At 42.6% G+C, this 20239-nt stretch overlaps 2 protein-coding genes and 1 long non-coding RNA gene across 4 annotated transcripts; 1 reads left to right on the top strand and 2 right to left on the bottom strand.

The window, feature by feature from the left end:
* Positions 1–652: 652 nt before the first annotated feature.
* On the top strand, positions 653–1516 carry LOC115955143 (dirigent protein 25-like). Its single transcript, XM_031073199.1, has one exon. It carries the CDS (start codon positions 653–655, stop codon positions 1514–1516), a length of 864 nt encoding a protein of 287 aa, XP_030929059.1.
* Positions 1517–5718: 4202 nt separating this feature from the next.
* Positions 5719–7629, bottom strand: LOC115954592. Of its 2 annotated transcripts, XM_031072500.1 has the most exons (6): positions 7570–7629; positions 7139–7398; positions 6935–7027; positions 6734–6838; positions 6299–6643; positions 5719–5879 (listed from the first exon to the last, which is right to left on the bottom strand). In XM_031072500.1, the coding sequence occupies exons 1-6, from the start codon at positions 7577–7579 to the stop codon at positions 5793–5795; spliced, it is 900 nt and encodes a 299-aa protein (XP_030928360.1). In that variant the 5' UTR covers positions 7580–7629; the 3' UTR covers positions 5719–5792. The 2 variants fall into 2 exon arrangements, with proteins under 2 accessions (XP_030928360.1, XP_030928359.1); XM_031072499.1 differs by lacking the exon at positions 7570–7629 and having other exon boundaries at positions 7139–7544.
* An 11366-nt stretch (positions 7630–18995) lies between these two features.
* LOC115958475 lies at positions 18996–19836 on the bottom strand. The gene is made up of 2 exons (XR_004084543.1): positions 19598–19836; positions 18996–19445 (listed from the first exon to the last, which is right to left on the bottom strand). It is a non-coding gene; the product is annotated as an uncharacterized LOC115958475 (long non-coding RNA).
* Positions 19837–20239: the final 403 nt, after the last annotated feature.

The following is a 20239-nucleotide window of genomic DNA, read 5'->3' as shown; positions in this document are numbered from 1 at the left end:
TCTGGAAACTCATTTTTGCTGTCACAAGCATAGTGGGTGCAAGTCAAACAAATATTATGGAATGTCTTATTATTAGGTGACCTAAACCTTGTTCTAGCCAAATCATTCTTTTCATCCACTTTTTAAGTTTCAACACTTTTTCTCTTGGTCAAATATATAAAAATCTAGGGTCTGACCCAATGCACCAACTCCATCTCATCAACTCCAATTTCAAAGCTCAAGCTATACACTTCAATCCTTAACCAGAACAAAAATGGTTATGCATACACTTCATAAAAAAAAACTGCTATGTCATACTAAAAAGGCCACTAGAAATTTTCTAATGCCAACTGCTTTTAACTTGTAAGATAATCAACTTCTCTGTCTTTGAATGAACATTATTCCGGCTTAGGGAATCCTTTTTGAAGTTGCAAGTGCTGTGTGGGTGCAAGTCAAGCAATTATTTGCATCTCCTTAGGTACCTAAACCATTGTTCAACCCAAACAAATGGTGTCAAACCAAAAGATGCATCACCAACTCCATCCCATCAACTCCAATTTGGAACCTCAAACTATATATAAGCACACTTGCCTTACTTCCAATCCATCACCACAATACCAAACACAATCTTCTCAAAACTCTCTTATCTCTCATTCCTTACCAAGCACTTCAAATGGAAACCCACAAATCCCTCTCTAGCACAACCAAGGCCATAGCCTACCTTTTGTTCCTCACCCTCACCATTTTATCTGCTAACTCAACTCAAAGCCTCGACGAATTGCCACCAGAATCAACCAATGCAATTGTCCCACCAGTCACCAATGTAGCCCCAGTGACTACACCTAATTCAGCTGCAACCACTACCACTGGTGCCAATGCTGATTCCTCCCATACCTTAATATTTTTCTTGCATGACATACTAGGTGGGACAAAGCCCTCAGCCCAAGCCATGACAGGAATAGTTAATAGCCCGGCTCTCAATGGTCAACTCCCATTTGCAAAGCCCAATGGGGCAGTCCTCCCAGTCAGCAATAATGGACCTCAAAATAACGATAACAACAACTTTCCATTCCTTACTGGCCTTGGTGGCGCTACTTCGCCTGTGTTACAAAACAATGGTGCAAATGTTCCAGTAGTTAATGGGGGTCAACTCCCATCAGGCTCTGACATGCTAAAGCTCATGTTTGGCACTATGACAGTATTTGATGATGAGCTAACTGAGGGGAATGAGCTCAGGTCAGGATTGCTTGGAAAGGCACAAGGGTTCTATGTGGTGAGCTCAGAGGATGGCACTAGTCAGACCATGGCTTTTACTGCTATGTTTGAGAGTGGGCATTATGCTGATAGTCTTAGCTTCTTTGGGGTACATAGGACTGGTGTGTCAGAGTCTCAATTAGCTATCATGGGTGGGACTGGAAAGTATGTTAATGCAAAGGGATTTGCCACAGTTAAGACCTACACGGATCAGGCCAATCAGCAGCATGAAACTGATGGGGTGGAGACGAAGTTGGAGTTCACCGTTTATATTTCTTACTAATGCGTTTGTGTTTGAAATGTCAAAAGTTTGTGGTTTTTTAACTTTGCTGTAATTGTAAGACAGATGCAATCTGGGAATGTAAGCTCCTTAAAGAGCAATGTGTTTGATTATTTGTGATTCTGGTGAAACCAAATGATTCCAACTTGTTTCTTTCCCTACAATGTTTTTGAGGGGCTTTTTGTCCCTTGGCATGGTGATGGTATTGTAACAGCAAGATGGAAAACGCCCCTTTGATCATCTAAATTTGAGAAGATAGTTCATCTAAAAGATTGCAAAGTATATTCATCTCATGTGATGTAAACAACTTCCAAAAAGAAAGCAAAATGTTGGAAACAAAATGGATATGGAGTGATATGTGAAACACTTATATATGAAAGTCAATTCACTTCCAAAGTCATTTTAGACAATTTTTCTTTAGGAAGATTTGATATAGCAAAAGCTTTGACATCTATTTTTCTCAAGTATATCCCATTTATAATAGTAGGGTTATGAAAAAAAGAAATAGAAAACAGAATAAACAATCACATATAAACGAAGATTTTCGTGGTTTGGCCTTAGGCCTAAGTCCACAAGTGGCATCAAGGAGAAAGTTTCACTAACTAAAATAGAAAAGTCACAAAGATGGCACATAAACACTCACACAAAACTCAAACTCCAAATACATCCAATTTCACTTCTTTTTTTTTTTTTTTTTTTTTTGGTGGATATTCGTTTCTTTGACAAAAAATAAAACCTTGAAATAAGCATGAGTCCATCATCAAAAATTTTATAAGCGTGTTATAGGTTCAAATATATCACTCTTGGAGCCGGTGTGCCTAATAGCAGTATCCACTAACATGATCTGCAAAGCTTCATAAATTATTAAAGTTGGAAATCCTGTCGTATATATACTGATATAGTCCCACCTTATGCTTGAATTAACACCTTCAACAACAAATGTCAAATACACGAGGTGTCTTCAAAGTCAAGAACCAATTTTCTTTCTTGTTCCTCAGATTGCATCCTAGGCTTCATCTTCATCTAAAATTACATATAATATATTCAACCTATCTTAGAGTAGATATCGCATGAATGGCCTCCAAACCTCCCCCCTTTTTAACATATAGGGTCCGTTTGGATTGAGCTTATTGTTGCTGAAACTGAAAACTGAAAACACTGTAGCAAAATAATTTTTAAATATGTGAATAATGTCGTGGAACCTATGAATATGAACAGTGCATGAACAGTACATAAACAGTGTGTGAATAGAATTTTTGTCTCCTGTATAGTGCTTTTACTGTTCACATGCAGAGAAAAAAAAAAAAAAAAAAAAAGCAGGAAAACGTAGAGCTGAAACGCAAGTTTCAGCTCTACCCAAACGGTCACTATAATAAAAAGAATTGTGTCCTTAATTCATCTAAAAGGTATAAAGATGGTAGATTAAAATGATTAAACAAATTCTTTTGTGCTGTTAGCCTGGCTGATGAACTAGCTAAAATTAGATAATTGGTCTTTTAGACTCTTTACAACTAATGGTGCCAAAAATCTTTTTGTTGTACTAATATCTCCCAATGTGTCTACCAGAGATATCTAAGATCAAATCCTCCCTCACTAACTATTGAATTATCTAACAAAAAATGCAAGAACCTTATAGCTCAACTATCGAAATTTTTAGGATTCAAATCCCCCTTCCTTTAATTATAGAATTATCAAGAAAAAAATACTAATGATAAAGTATCAAGTAATTAAATAAATTCAAAGGGGCTTGAGTCTTTTGATTAGATCTAGACCCAGATATCTCCCGTTCATTCACTTTGGCAATAGTTGATGAATAAATTAATGGGTCTAATTAAATAGACAAATAACAGAATTAAGCCTAGAAGTTCACTTCTTATGAAAGGAGTAGGACCCCATTCCGGAGAGAAGGGGTCTTATATCCGCTACATAGCATGAGATATACACCATCTTATTTTTTAGATTTCTTGCTTCTCTTTTTAAAATAAGAATATTAAAAAATATCTTGGGAGTACAATATTTTCAAAGTATTGTCTAATTACTTCTTTTAAATAAAAGTTGAACCTTACTTTTTATTTTAAAACTAGAAGTAAGATGGTAAAAAATGATGAATTTGATTGCTTGACTAATATTGGAAACACCCCACTTTATGCATAGGCCCAAACTTGATTTGAATGTATAGAACGAAAACATGGAGTTTGTGGGTGCCTGAGGACCGAGGACGAAGTTGAAGAGTTGCAGTGTTGGTGTTGAGATGCTACGGACCACGGACCCAAGGAGGGGAAGGGATGAGTAATAGGATTCTAAGATGTTCCAAGTGGAGAGAAGGGTATGAGGAGAGAGAATCCATGATCATAGGGGAAATTTCTAGTTTGAAGTAGCCTGTTGTCTCCGCATTTAATGGTGGGCAATAGTTTTATTAGCTGCGTTGATGAGAAAATGACCTGAATAGTGTAAGTCACAGCTAAGCAGATTCTTTCCGCCACCTTCTTCAGATACAGAAAGAAACAAGTGTCATGATGAGAGGTATGTTAGGTAAGGATGGATGGTTGAGATATGAGAGAAGGAAAAGTATATAAGAAAAATGGGGGTTTTACAGAAAGGGAGAGAGACACAAGTACCAAGATACAGAGAAGAAACGATAAGAACACTTAGAGAAAACATAGTGAACAGTAATAATTCCTATGTAATTGTGGCCTCCTCGGACAAGCTTGTAAGGATAAATTGGTTCACCTATCTAATACAATTGGCCTTTTCTTCCTTGATTTTGTCCTCGGGCGAATCCCCCCTTTGGTTGTCTGGTTCTCTCTCTTACAAATTCTTTGTTTTGGGACACGGTTGAACTAATCTAGCCACTATTCTAAGTGGGCCTGGGCCGCTAGATCCTTTGGTCCTTACAGAGTTTATTTTATTTTTTTAATTCTTTATTATTAACCTCATAAAAAGTGAATTTTAATTGCTTAAGGTGCATGTTTGGTTAATTTTAATACTTTATTTTTCTGAAAAAATAAAATGTATCTTTAAAAAAAAAAAAAAAAAGAGTCTATCAAGAACTATACATAAATCAGTGACAAAAAAAAAAAAAAATAGAATTTCAAGTTAAAACATAAATATCCAAAGGAACGGATTTGAGTAGTGTAGGACACATTAACACCAAGGCTCACTACAAGAAAAGAGTCTACTAGCGAGGACCATATGCCCTCGCAAAAATTCAAATATCGTCGCAAAAGGTTATTAGCGAGGGCATATGGCCCTCGAAGGCCGTCGTATTTACACTTGTCACTAAAAGAGATTTTGCGACCATACCTTCGCAAATAAATAATTTATGAGGGCAATCTACTGTCACTACTGAACAAATTCGCCCTCACAAATATATTACCAAACGACGAGAAAAGTCGACGACTTATTTTTAGCGAGGGGAAACAGTCATCGTTAACAACTATTTGTGAGGACCCTTATACCCTCGCAATTAGTTATTTGCAAATTCCAAATTGACGACATACTTTTTAGTGACAAATAATAGCATTGCTAAAATTTATTTGTGATGGCTTTTAACCCCTTGTAACTTATTTTTAACGAGGGGAAGCAGCTGTCGTTAATAACTATTTGTGAGGACATTTATACCCTCGCAATAATAGCATCGCTAAAATTTATTTGTGAAAGCTTTTAACCCCTCGCAACTTATCTTTAATGAGGGAATGTAGTCGTCGTTAATAACTACTTGTGAGAACATTTATACCCTCGCAATAATGGCATCGCTAAAATTTATTTGTGAGGATTTTTAACCCCTCGTAGCTTATTTTTAACGAGGAAAAGCAGTTGTCATTAATAAATATTTGTAGGGATAGTTATACCCTCGCAACTTATTTTTAGCGAGAAAAAGCCGTTGTCGTTACTAACTATTTGTGAGGACATTTATACCCTCACAATATTATCGCTAGAATTTATTTGTGAGGACTTTTAACCCCTCGCAACTTATTTTTAGCGATAGGGTAGGGATGTCACTATTCTATTAATTGCGAGAGACTTTGTCATCACTATAAAGTTATTTATGACCAAATTTTTACATCATCGATGGTAATATTTTATATAATTTTTAAAATATTTTATTATTTATTTTTAATTTATTTTATATCATTTTTGTTTAACTACCATGTTACAATAAATTGATCCATCAACAGATAAAAATTCATTTCAAACTTTAAAATATAAAAAATACAAAGAAATCCTGAAATTCAACTTTGTTTTAAACTTAAACAACTATTCTATGACAAGATCTATATTAGTCTTCCTCTGAGTCACTCTCCAAGTTGTTTTCAACCTCTATGTTATTGTTTGAGTTGTCCTCTTCATCTCCGCTAGTACCATTCTAAAAAATAAATAAAAAATAAAAAACATTAAACATAAGTTAAAATGAAACAATTGAAATGAATTCTAGTATCCCAATCTGCTCAAAGTAACTTTTTTTTTTTTTTTTTGAATTTAACTATAACAATAACTAAATTTGATTACTTAAACTACTATCAAAATCAAATATAAATTAAAATAATATAACAATTATGAAAAATGTAAACCACAAAAAACATGATATACAAAATTAAGTACAAAACCTATACACAGTTGTCAAAACTCAAAACAATAGATAATGTCATAATAGTCCTATTATCATTTATCAAAACTAAATATAAAATAATAAAATATTATAATAGATGCAAGCTGTAAATCACATCAAACCAATAGAAAGTTGTAGAAGATCAAAGAGACAAAAGCATAAGTTTGAAATTGTACCGTGGTAGCTGGATCTATGTCAGATTGTTGTAGTATGCCCATTGACTGCAACTTTTGAGCAAACTTCTCCTCAAGCTTCTCCACAACTTTTGCAAGTTTGGAATCCATTTCCTCTCTAAGACGAGCCTCCAAATCTTCTTTTTCTTTTGTAAAATCTTCTCTACAACGTTTGCTACATCCTTTACCAGATGAAGTTAAGCCGTACACATCCTTAGCCTTAATACCTATTCCCATGCCAAGAACATGACCATGACTTGGTTCACCAACCACTTCACGAAAGATCTGATAATCATTTGTCTTAGTACCTTCAGAAACAGCTTGGGCCTTTATGGCATCCATTTTTTCCTACACATAAATAAAAACCACATGGATAATCAAAACAACAAAAAAACTAAAGTTGATAACAAAATTAAAACTTTGGTATAAGTTGCATACATATAATGTCTTAGCATGATCAGTTGCCCATTTTTTGCCATCCTTTTTTGTATGAAATTTCTTAAAGCAATCAATGGGGCTAGGCTCAGAGCCCGTCTCAAGATACTGCAATATTTAAAAGAATAAAAAACATTGGTAAAGTTATTAAACTATATAAATACACAATAAAATGTAAAACTATTTGATGATAGTATAATATACCATTTCATATCTGTACTTGGCCATTGGTACAAAACCTGTAATGGAGAAAATTTTAGACTTATTTCTGTTGCCCTTATTTTTCAAACTTGTCTCCTACATGCATAATTCATACAATAAAACATTAGTTTCTATGAAAATATTAACAAATAATGGTGAGAGAGAGAGAGTGAGAGAATTTATGCCTTGTATTTCATTTATACTCACCCCCCAATCTCCCATCATCCATTTATCCACCATCTCTTTCCAAAAAGGTGTAGGAATGAAGGACGGACCATTCTTGTAACGATCTTCTTTCACTTCGTACTTCTGAAAAATAGGATTTCTAATGCGAAACATCCAATCAGAATAGTGTTGTTTCACTGATTCTATAAATGCCTTCTTGACTTCCTCATCAGGCTGCTTATGCTTAAAGCGTTGAGCTCTGTATCGAGCATATAAAGTCTCTAGCTCAGAATTTGGGTATTCTGTAAAGGTTGTCCAAGCTCCATTAAGCTTTTGGTGAAAAAGAATGGTAATCTCTCGAGTGGCTTTTGGTGTAATAATTCTGAAAATATAAATCAAACATGTTAACAATATCATATAACTATAATACCATAATTAATTTCAATAAACCAACATAGCAATAAGTCACTCACTTGCCATCATAAATCTCAACCTCTATTTCACCATCTCCAGCATTGATGCCTTTAGTCTTTCCTCGACCCCTCTTTTTTGATCCAACATTAGTACCTATTGATAAAACAAATAATAATAAAAATTTGATAAAGAACATATACTTATTGACATAATTATCTAGAATTATGTCAATTGTTTAAGTAAATGCGATAAAAAAAAAAAAGGTATATAATGTAATACTACCTATTAAAGGGGAATTAGAGGCCTGATGTGCTCCTTCATCAGTTTGAGGCTCAGATGATGGACGTAGAGTTTGTGAGAGCTCCTGCTCAGAAACTTCATTATGATAAAAGGAAGGCCTAGTTGACTGAGTTTCTTGTAGTTGAGAGTCTTGAGACTCACTAATGCCTTTACCTTTCCTCTTAACTTTCCTTGCCATGCCTACCTACTATTAGAAAAACTAACACTTGTAAACAACACAATGAAAGTAGAATATAAATTTGTTAATGCGGTCACAAAAAATAAAGAACACTAGCAATTATGAATATTAATGTGAAATTACACATGAAACACAACTCTACCTAACCCACAAAGCTTTTACTTCAATGACATTATTGTGAAAAAAAAAAATATAACTCAATTTTTTCAAAACTAAATACATGCTTATCATCCTATCACATTGATAAATTGAAACAGAAAGAAATTCATTATATTACAATAGGAAAAGATATCACTGGATTCAAAAAATTATATTCCTATAAAATAAACCAAACGAACTATTCTATCACATCAATTCTTAAGATTAATTCTGTAAAGCTAGTCATCCTTTAACATTAGTTTATTCAAAGTTAAAGTAGGTCTTATTTATATAGATAGTAAAACATAAATCTAGATGTATACCTTTGATTGATGGATCACCAAAAGCTATAATAGATTGAGCAAATCTGCTAATAGAAAACAGAAATATAAAATTAGGAATAGAGAGGGAGATATATAAATTAAAGGCACAAAGAATAAAACTAGAGGGGATAAATCAATACCTAGTACCCTTGTATTTGGTTTTGTTCTCTAGCCTCTTTGTGATGAACTAGAGGTGTAGAAAAAACAAGAAATATATAGCAGGTTTTGTGCGGGAAATTTTAGCAGAAAGTAGCGGCAAAAGAGTGAAAAAATTATGGGAAATAGCGGCTGTGGGGCCCGGCCCAGAAATAATGGGCTATTCCAAATTCAGGCCCGTCCGAGGAGCGTCCTGTCCGAAGAGAAACCACGTATGAAGCATTACTCAATCCCATAAACGCCAAGGAAACCTGTCCGAGGAGTAACTCCTCCTCGGACATCACAAAGCCCAGACGAGGAACTCTCCCCAGCCACTTCGGTTCGTCCTCCCAACATATAAAATGAATAAAATCCAAAATATCCCATGGAGAGCTACCACCACATTAATTGCGCCCCAACCACCCTCTTGGCCGCATTAATGAGGAAATGACCCCTGAACAATACCGCCTTGGCCTCTGCAACTCACATGGAGAGAGATGAAGGCGTCTGATGGGACAGCCACTCAAGTATGTGCTTAGATAGTCAACAAGTGTAGGGTTGAGATGAGAGAAGGGAACTATATAATGTAGTGGAGTCCCTTAAAGAGGGGGACGAAAATTTCTGTATGAGGAACTAAAGAAATAAACTTATACGGGAGAGATCCATTTTCATGTCTTTATTTTCTGCAACCATATTGCCCATGCATCAGACCGAATAGACACGCTGAGGCCAAGTTCTTTGACCCATCCTCTACAAATATTTATTGTGGGTTGCGCTTTGGGCCAGGACCTGATCAATCGAATTTGGGCCAGGAAAATCGTGCAACTACAATTGGCGCCGTCTGTGGGGAGAACTAGAGCATCAGCTAGCACAACGGTCAAGCATGGCAGGACTAGGTCCGCACCAGGAGAATCCTCACCAGGCTAACTCCCAACAGACACAACCCGCCGAGTCCCAGAGGCAAAATAATCCCGTCAACCCAGGCCGCAGGGGAAATCGTGAGGGAAGTGTGCATACTATCCGGACAAGCCAGAGTCACACTCAGATAGGTAGTCACGTGTCCCAGAAGCGAAATAGTCACCAGGCCATGCAGCGAGAGATAGATGATCTGAAGAGGAAGCTACGACGAGCACAGCAAAGGCGATCTCCTTCAGACTCAGACAAGTCCTCTAATGCGGAGGATGTGAGTTACCGACGGAGGTCAAGGACCCCCCCAAGTGAAACCTTTACCTACGAAAAGGAACTACGCCTTGTGCGGAAGTATGAGAGCCCATCTAGTAAGGGTTCGGGAAACGACGCCATGAAGAAGGCGTTAGATCAGGTTTCAAGGTCCCCCTTCACGTATAGAATTGAAGGGGCTGAGCTGCCTCGACGGTTCAACCAACCGGCGTTCGCCATCTATAGCGGTCGATCAGACCCGGTAGAGCATGTGAGTCAATTTAACCAAAAGATGGCGATTTACTCGCAAAATGAGGCCCTTATGTGTAAAATCTTCCCGTCCAGCTTGGGATCAATGGCGATGAGATGGTTCAACGGCCTGAAGACAAATTCCATAAGCTCTTACAAGCAGCTCACTCGGGATTTCTGCTCTCGCTTTATCACTAACACCAGAGTCCCCAGGCCCCTCGGTTCGCTATTGTCCTTGTCCATGCACGAGGGAGAGACTCTGAAAGCATACTCCGATAGATACTGGGAAGTATATAATGACCTGGATGATAACCACGATGCTGTCGCTATCAGCACATTCAAAAGCGGCCTCCCCACCGACCATGGCTTAAGGAAATCCCTCACTGGCAAACCGGTTGCCAACGTTGATCAGTTGAGGGATAGGATAGACAAGTACAAAAGAGTGGAGGAAGATCAGCTGCAAGGGAGGGGGAAGAAGAAGGTTATCCACCCCAAAGCAAATGATTTCAGGTCGGAACGGCACAATCATGATCAGCCGAGGAGAGATTTTTCGCGACAGGCTGGGCAGAGTAACCCGCAAACAGTGAATGCCATATTCAGAGAGCCCGTACAACAGGTACTGGAGAAAGTAAGAGATGAACCCTATTTCAGGTGGCCGGGAAAGATGGCTGGAGAACCTTCCAAACGTAACTAGAACCTGTACTGCCACTATCATCAAGACTATGGGCACACTACCGAGGACTGCAGGAATCTGTGGAAACATCTGGATCAGTTGGTCTGAGAAGGAAAGTTACGTCACCTGCTGCACCCATCGAACGGCCACACCGGCCAAGCAACACAAGAACCTCGAAAGGACGTGACCTTAAGACCACCCACCGGGACGATACATGTCATCTTCGCTGCACCAGGAAGAACGGGACCACCCATCCCCAGGGTGTTAGCTGTTGATCGGCTCCCCTCCGGGAGCAGGCAGAGGGAACACAAAAGGTCAAAAAAGGGAAGCTCTTTGATACTGGGGTTCTCGGATGAGGATAAGAGAGGAACTATTCAACCTCACGATGATGCCTTGGTGGTCACTCTGAGGATTGGGGGCTTTGATGTGAAAAGGGTGTTGGTGGATTCGGGAAGTGCAGTAGAGATAATGTACCCTGATCTATACAAGGGGCTGAACCTGAAGCTAGAAGATTTGACAGTTTATGACTCCCCCCTTCTTAGCTTCGAGGGAAGAATGGTTACGCCAAAAGGAAAAATCCGACTACCCATACAGACTAGGACGGAGGTGGTGGAAGTGAATTTTATCGTCGTCGACGTTTACTCACCCTACACCGCGATAGTCGCCAGGCCATGGATCCACGCCCTGGAAGCCGTAACCTCCACACTTCATCAGAAGGTGAAATACCCATCCAAAGGACAAGTGGAAGAGATCCGAGGAGATCAGGCCGTGTCCAGGCAGTGTATGGTGGCCGCCGTCTTACATCGGCCCCATGCCGAGTCCTCGGCCCCTGAAAGTTTATAGCAATCAGCCGCCTCGGCAGAGCAAGACGACGAACTGGCCGAGGAGATAGGGTGTGAAAGTTTAGATAAAATCGTTGTCAACGACGACCCGGAGAAGTTCTTTCTGGTCGGCTCGGAATTGCCCTCTCAAGAAAAGGAGGAACTGGTCAGATTTCTTAGAGAAAATGTCGACGTGTTCGCATGGGAAGCCTACGACGCCCCGGGCGTCGATCCCAGCCTTATTTGTCACCACCTGAACGTCAACCCCTCTTCCACTCCGAAGAAGCAGCCACCCCGACGCCCTTCAAAGGAACATGCTAGTGCCGTAAAAGACGAAGTGGCAAAGCTAAAAAGAGCGGGGGCTATCAAAGAGGTCTTTTACCCAGAGTGGTTGGCAAACACGGTGGTGGTAAAGAAGAAGACAGGGAAATGGAGGGTCTGCGTAGACTTCACGGACCTGAACAAGGCATGCCCAAAGGACCCATTCCCCCTACCCCGAATTGATCGATTGGTGGATGCGGCATAGAAGCTCACTGGTATGATTGCGGCATTGAACCGGTTCATATCGAGATCTGCGGATCGATGTCGGCCTTTCTACCTCCTGATAAACAAGTGGAAAGAGTTTGCATGGTCGGAGGATTGCGTTCAGGCTTTCCAGCAACTTAAAGACTACCTGTCCCGACCACCCATCATGTCCAGCCCTGAGGCAGATGAGGTGCTGTTTGCCTACATCGCCGTAGCTCCCCACGCTGTAAGCCTGGTACTAATACGGGATGATAATGGGGTGCAGCGACCGGTGTACTATGTGAGCAAATCACTACATGAGGCCGAGGTGCGATACCTACCTTTAGAAAAGGCAATTCTGGCAATAGTGCATGCAACCCGAAAACTTCCTCATTACTTTCAGGCGCACACGGTCATCGTTCTGACTCAGCTTCCCCTCCGAGCAGTGCTTCGAAGCGCTGACTATACAGGAAGAATCGCCATGTGGAGTGCGCTCTTGGGAGCCTTTGATATAAAATATATGCCCAGATCCTCCATCAAAGGGCAGGTCCTCGCAGACTTGGTAGCGGAGTTTGCTGAGCCCTCCATAGAAACAATAACCGAGAAGAGGGACATGGATGGGAAGTCGGTTGGTGCGATCTCAACAGGGAGAAACACGAATTGGAAGATCTACGTAGATGGCGCAGCCAATCAGAGAGGGTCAGGAGTTGGGATAGTTTTAATATCCCCGGACGGTGCTGCCATTGAAAAATCATTAAGGCTCGGATTCTCGGCTACGAACAACGAAGCCGAATACGAAGCCTTACTTCAAGGGATGACGATGGTTCAAAGGTTGGGCGGAAAAATGATAGAAGCGTTCTCGAACTCCAGACTGGTAGTCGGACAGGTGATGGGTGAGCTGGAAGCCCGGGATACTAGGATGCAAGAGTATCTGGGACAAGTCAAGCGGCTGCAGATGAATTTTGAGTCCTTCAATCTGACACACATTTCCAGGAGTGGCAACACCCATGCGGACTCGCTGGCCACTCTCGCCACGTCCTCGGCACATAATCTGCCGCGAGTTATCCTGGTTGAAGATCTAGCCCAGGCAAGTCCCATCAGTAGAGGCCCTACCAGAGTCCATCAGATCAGAAAGAGTCACAGCTGGATAGATCCCATAAAGAACTTCCTTCAAAACGACGTCTTGCCGGAAGAGAAATTGGAAGCCGAGAAGATACGAAGGAATGCTCCTCGGTTTTGGCTGTCAGAGGACCACAAACTATATCGGCGCTCCTATTCTGGACCGTACCTACTCTGCGTACACCCGGAAGAATCCGAATCTCTGCTTGAGGAGTTACACGAGGGGATTTGTGGAAGTCATACCGGAGGGAGATCGCTGGCGCACAGGGCACTTACCCAGGGGTACTGGTGGCCGAACATGCAGAGAGAGGCCCAAGAATACGCTAAGAAGTGCGATCAGTGCCAAAGATTCGCCCCGAATATCCACCAACCCGGAGGAGTTCTCAACCCCCTCTCGAGTCCATGGCCGTTCGCACAATGGGGCCTTGATCTAGTTGGACCCTTCCCCAAGGCCGCAGGGAACAAGCGATACATAATAGTCGGAACGGACTACTTCACTAAATGGGTGGAGGCTGAACCATTGGCCAACATTAGGGACGTGGACGCCCAAAAATTCATCTGGAAGAACATCATCACCCGCTTCGGGACCCCGCGTACACTCATTTCCGACAATGGTCTGCAGTTCGACAGTAAAAACTTTAGGGAGTATTGCCGCGAGTTTGGAATCATCAACCGATATTCCACCCCCGCCTACCCTCAGGGAAATGGGCAGGTCGAAGCCGTGAACAAGGTCATAGTGAACGGACTGAAGAAGAGGTTGGACGAGGCGAAGGGGAGATGGGTAGAAGAACTCCCCCATGTCTTATGGACTTATCGGACGACGCCGCGACGATCGACCGGTGAGACCCCCTTCTCGATGACTTACGGGGCTGAGGCCGTGCTCCCGATTGAGAACAACTTTCCCACACTGAGGTCTAGATCGTTTACCCCAAGCGATAACGACGAGTTATTGGAACGGAGTCTGGACCTAGCCGAAGAAAGAAGGGAAAAAGCGATGATTCATGTGGCCTATTATCACCAGAAGCTGAGACAAGGGTATGATGCTAACGTCAAACCACGGCCTCTGGGGCCAGGTGATCTCGTAATGAGGAAGATTCTTGGCAGCGCAAAGAACCCCTCTTGGGGCAAGTTGGGGCCCAATTGGGAGGGACCATACCGTGTCACATCCGTGGCCGAAATAGACGCCTATTACCTAGAAGATTTAGATGAAAAAGCTGTACCTCGACCATGGAATGTAAATAACCTCAGAAGATATTATTATTAATGAGAATGGCTTAGCACACGTTTTCTTTCATGATTATCCGCTGCTTGCTGGGCTACTGACAACTATTCATAGTTTTAAACAGAACCCAAGTCCTGCATGGCTCCTCGGACCACAGACTTGGGGGAAATTATTACTAATATAAGTTTTAAACAGAACCTAGTCCTGCATGGCTCCACGGACCACAGACTAAGGGGAAATTAATACTTAAGGCAACTATCCATAGTTTTAAACAGAACCCAAGTCCTGCATGGCTCCTCGGACCACAGACTTGGGGGAAATTATTACTAATATAAGTTTTAAACAGAACCTAGTCCTGCATGGCTCCACGGACCACAGACTAAGGGGAAATTAATACTTAAGGCAACTATCCATAGTTTTAAACAGAACCCAAGTCCTGCATGGCTCCTCGGACCACAGACTTGGGGGAAATTATTACTAATATAAGTTTTAAACAGAACCTAGTCCTGCATGGCTCCACGGACCACAGACTAAGGGGAAATTAATACTTAAGACAACTATTCATAGCTCTAAACAGAACCTAAGTCCTGCATGGCTCCTCGGGCCACAGACTTGGGGGAAATTATTGCTTATGGTAGATTGGGAGATCATTACTTAAAGGGAACCATTTTAATACGTGCGCGCAGTCTGGCACCATCGCAACCCTCAGATGCGCAGCCCAAAAACCCATTTTTATCTTGACCGTTTATCTGTATCTACATAGTTGCAAATGTTTAAAGAAGAGCGCTACTGACGTGCATCCATAGTAAGCAAAACGAACATTTTATATTAATATTCCGAGTACATTAGAAGGAGAGGTCCTTACAAAAGAGCGAGAAAATTGGACGACTCTCGGTCAAAAAAGGAAAGAGTACAAAGATCAAAAGCCTAGAAGGCTAAGCCTCAGCAGGAGGATCTCCTTTCTGCTCGGGCTGAGGAGGCGGAACCTCGATGGTAGAGTCTGCGACGGGATCATCCGCCATATTGGGCACAAGGACAGCATCAGGCGTCGCCAGATCCTGCTCAGAGGCAGCTTGAACACCATCAGGATGCGCTCGGATCTCTTTAGGATAGAAGATGCTCTCGGGCAGTCTCAGCGCCGAGTCAGCAGGAACTCCTGCAGCGTCGAGGGCACGAGACCATGAGATATCGCAATACTCCCGGCATACCTCGGGGATTTCCTCGGATAGCCTGGCCTCCGTCTCTTCGGCCCCGAGCTGGCGTGCGGCACTCTTCTCAGCCTCTGTGGCTTCTCGGATCAGTTGGGCCTCCTCTTTGGCCCGTCGCAGCTCATCCTCGACCCTTTGCAGAGCGGTTTTGAGATCCTGCACTGCCTGTTTCTCGGTGGCAAGGTTAATCTGGGTCGAGAACAGCTCCTTGCGCTGGTCCTCCGCCTGGGCCTCAGCACTCTTCAAACCAGCCTCTGCAGACTTGCGCCGGTTCTCCGACTCCTTGAACTTGTCCATAAGTTCAGTGTAATCGTGCTGGAGGGACCCCAAGGTTTTCTCCACCTCCGCTCGCGCCTGGTTCTCGACCTCAGCCCGACTACTATTACCACGGCAAAATTCCTCAGCCACGAACACCTGCTGGGTAATCTACAAACGAAACAAGATTGCTGTAATCTAAGGTCAAAGAAATTAATGAAACAGTAAAAGGATTACTTACCATCGCGAGATCCCTTTTAAGGGATAGGAAGATCTCGGGCTGAGAGAACCGCCTATAAGCCTCCATATCCCGAGGAAGGAGTAGGGGCTGCTCTAAGGCCTCGGCCACGTAGCCCACCCGGCCTCGATTGTACTCTCGGATCGAAGCATTGTAGGGAATGGCCACCCCATCCAGCTCCAATCTGGGGCCCCATACACGCGGGGTAGCACGTACATCCGCAAGAGTCTCCTCGTCTCGACTCTCCGAGGAGTTTCCCCTTCTGCTCCTTGGCGCGCGAGTGGTTTTTTTGCTGCTTGGTCGGTTGGGCAACCACCTCGCCCTCCTCAGGAGTGTCGGCCGGCCTTTTCTTCTTTAAGTTCGGATTAACCTTAAGGCCAAGGTCTGAGGTGTCCGTAGGAACCACAGGAGGGAGGGTCTTGCCCTGTGGTGGAGTTGGTGCCTTCGAGGACTGTCCTTTCGGCAACCGGCCTTTCCCTCGGGAGGCCATCAGCTCCTTTAGAGTTTTTCCCTTTTCTGCTATGGGCTCTACCTCCTCGTCCGAAGTATCGTCCGAGAGAGAACGATGGAAGGAACACCAACTGCAGAATGTCGGTCCCGCTCTCCTTTGGGATCAGAAAATTCCACCAGGGGGGTCTGTTGAACTTCCTCCTCAAAATAAAACTCGTCTATTTCTGCCTTAAGGGAAAGACGAGATGATTCAGCTTCCTCTTCGACCTGAGCGGCAGCACCAGGCTCGTTTGGCTGAGGTAGCTGCTCTGCCAAGTAGGGATCTCTAACACCGGGCAACACAACTGGTGGCAGATCGTGTTCAGCTAGGAGCCCGTCCCTGGACACGTCAATCCGAGACAACCTCGGACTACCAGCCCTTATGGCGTGACCGATAGCCTGGAAAGAGCTGCTCAGGGGTTGATAGCCCAGAACCAGATGGGCAGCACGCAACTGCCCGTCCTCGGAAACGTAGATCTCCGACCTAAGAAGGTAGTTCAGCGCTGGCACGTTCACAAAGTTTAGCCGAGGGGCGACGTGAATTTTATCTGCAAACAATCAAGGAAAAGGGGATTAGTCCACGAAATCTTCCAGTTATAAAGAAAGCAAAAAGTGTAACCCCTCAATGCTAAATCCTATCCCAAAAGGGACCGATCCTAGAAACGCCGCACCTGGGTTTCCTACCCGAGTTGGACAATGAATACCGTCGAACCACTCCCCAGAAGCAATAAGGAAATCATTCTTCACTGTCTTATTGGATATTGGGAGACAAGAGATCAACCTAACGTCCTCGCTCCGGGATTTAAGATAATACCCCTCATCCCCGAGGCGGTGACATTCGTACAGATAAGCCACATCGTGCCAAGTAAGGCCTAGATTCATCCGCTCGTTTAAGACATCTACACAGCCTAGTATCTTGAACATATTCGGGGCACACTGGTACGGCGTCAACCTATGGTTGAACAAGTACTCCCTTGTAATCCTACGCATGGGAAGTGTCATCCCTCCCTCTATGAAGGCAATCATGGGGATAACGACTTCTCCCGCACGCCTATCTGTCAATATTCCTTCAAGAGGACAGTACCGCAGCCCAACCCCCGGGGGAATGTGATATTTAGCCCTAAAGGCTTCCATAGCGGCAGGGGTGTTAACTAATTTCTCAAATCTACCCATCTGGACTGAACCGAGGAACAAAAGTAAAGACTCAGAAAAAAAAAGTAGAGTCCGAGGAGGAAATTGAAACAGCAAGATGAACGAAATGTACTGGTACCTTCACAAAACGTTCAATGAGGCGCCTGGGAATCTCTCGTGGACGAAACGCTTCACAAAAACGGCTACGATGGCGTAACGGTCGCAAGTGTTCGTGTATCTCTGGGGTTCGATGGAGTTCTCTGGAAGCCTCTAAGGTTTGTGAAATGCAGATAAAAGAAGAAACTGAACCCCTATGACGTCTTATATAGCCAGGAGGAGAGAGAAAAGATCGCTCCTGCCTAAAAATACGGGAAAAAACGATAGCCGTTCGATCTACGCCACACCGTTGGATGAGGGAACATAACGCCTTCAGAAGTTAATGGCCGCGCCTCGTAAATTGCAGCGCGTCAGAAGTAACGGTCCGCACGCGCGCCACACGCTCTCTTTATTTCCACCCTCTCCCAAAATATCAAAACCCCGTCTTTTCCTCCTCGGAGGGAGATAGAAACCGAAGTTTTGAGGGGCTAATGTGGGGCCCGGCCCAGAAATAATGGGCTATTCCAAATTCAGGCCCGTCCGAGGAGCGTCCTGTCCGAAGAGAAACCACGTATGAAGCATTACTCAATCCCATAAACGCCAAGGAAACCTGTCCGAGGAGTAACTCCTCCTCGGACATCACGAAGCCCAGACGAGGAACTCTCCCCAGCCACTTCGGTTCGTCCTCCCAACATATAAAATGAATAAAATCCAAAATATCCCATGGAGAGCTACCACCACATTAATTGCGCCCCAACCACCCTCTTGGCCGCATTAATGAGGAAATGACCCCTGAACAGTACCGCCTTGGCCTCTGCAACTCACATGGGGAGAGATGAAGGCGTCTGATGGGATAGCCACTCAAGTATGTGCTTAGATAGTCAACAAGTGTAGGGTTGAGATGAGAGAAGGGAACTATATAATGTAGTGGAGTCCCTTAAAGAGGGGGACGAAAATTTCTGTATGAGGAACTAAAGAAATAAACTTATACGGGAGAGATCCATTTTCATGTCTTTATTTTCTGCAACCATATTGCCCATGCATCAGACCGAATAGACACACTGAGGCCAAGTTCTTTAACCCATCCTCTACAAATATTTATTGTGGGTTGCGTTTTGGGTCAGGACCTGATCAATCGAATTTGGGCCAGGAAAATCGTGCAACTACAGCGGCAAAGAGTGAAAAAATTATGGAAAATAGCGGTAAAGAGAAAAATAAAAAATAAATAAAACTCAGAGTAGGAAATATTTTAGGAAACTCCTGAAAGTTTATTCAAAAATCCTATAACCATATACAAAACCCATTAAAAATAAAATATAAACCATAAATTAGATATTGAGAAAAAAATAATAAGAGCATCTCCAGTACAAACAAATTAAGTACGAAGTCATTTTTGGGAGAGCAGACCCCAAAAATCAGCTCCTTTCCTTTTTCTTCACTCTTTCCCTTCTCAACCGAGCTCATTTCTCTCTCCCAAGTGTAATGGTAACACAATCTAAAATTTTTTAAAAAAAAATTAATTAGAACAACAACAACAGATCAAGAACATGGAAAAAGACATATTTAATTAGAACAAGAAATCTAAAACCGATCTAAGTTGGCTAATCTTCAAGAGGCAGCAGAAAAGAGGCGGTAGTGATCGAGCGGCGGTGAAGAGGCAGCAGTGGACGGACTATTTCTCCTCTCCTCCGTGTCTGCCTATAATGAAACCAAGAAGGAAGGGGTTAGGGTTTCATATTATAAATCTTTGGGTTTACCTGATTTTAACTTTGGATTTCCATAACAAATGAAAGTATGAAACCAACGACACTAACAAAAAACTAAGATCGGAGAAACAGAGTAGTACTGACACCGGCGGTAGCTACGGAGAGAGGAGTGGACAGCGGCGGCAGCAGCTAGACATTGGAGGCGAAGAGGGGAGTGGGCTATGGCATTGGAGGCGGCTAGGGTTTGGATTTGGAGCATTGGTTTGAGGATTGAGACTGTGAGAGTTTGAGAGAGGCAAGTAGAGAACTGAGACTGAGTCCCATGACCACGGACAGGAGCATTCAATCTAAACTCTGAGATTGAGTCCGAAGTGAAAAGTGAAGAGAGTCAGGAGAGTGAAGAGAGCCATTTGAGATAATGGAGAATTGTCACCGTTAGATTGGGTTGATATTTTGAAGTTACAAATTTATTACCGTTGATTCAATTTTGTGTTATTATATTTATGCCACACGTGACACAGCCCACAGCCCACACACTGAAATTAGTCTTCAGTGCTCAGTTTTTACTCTCCTATAAACCGTTGACTTGAATATTAAGTTAATGGTTGAAATGGGTGTTGGGAATTTGTGTGAGAAAAAGTAAGCTGCTGGCATGTCAATTACTGTACATGACATTTGTATCCCAGAGCAGACATGACAAGCAAGAAAAAGCTACGAGCTTAAGCTCCTTCACTCTCTGTGTGGGTGTGTGTGGGGTTTGGTATTAAATGTGATACACGGAGAAAA

The sequence above is a fragment of the Quercus lobata genome, chromosome 8, assembly GCF_001633185.2.
Source record: "Quercus lobata isolate SW786 chromosome 8, ValleyOak3.0 Primary Assembly, whole genome shotgun sequence".
NCBI lineage: Eukaryota > Viridiplantae > Streptophyta > Magnoliopsida > Fagales > Fagaceae > Quercus > Quercus lobata.
Note: the sequence above shows the minus strand (reverse complement) of the source record. Positions and strands in the feature narration are given on the sequence as shown.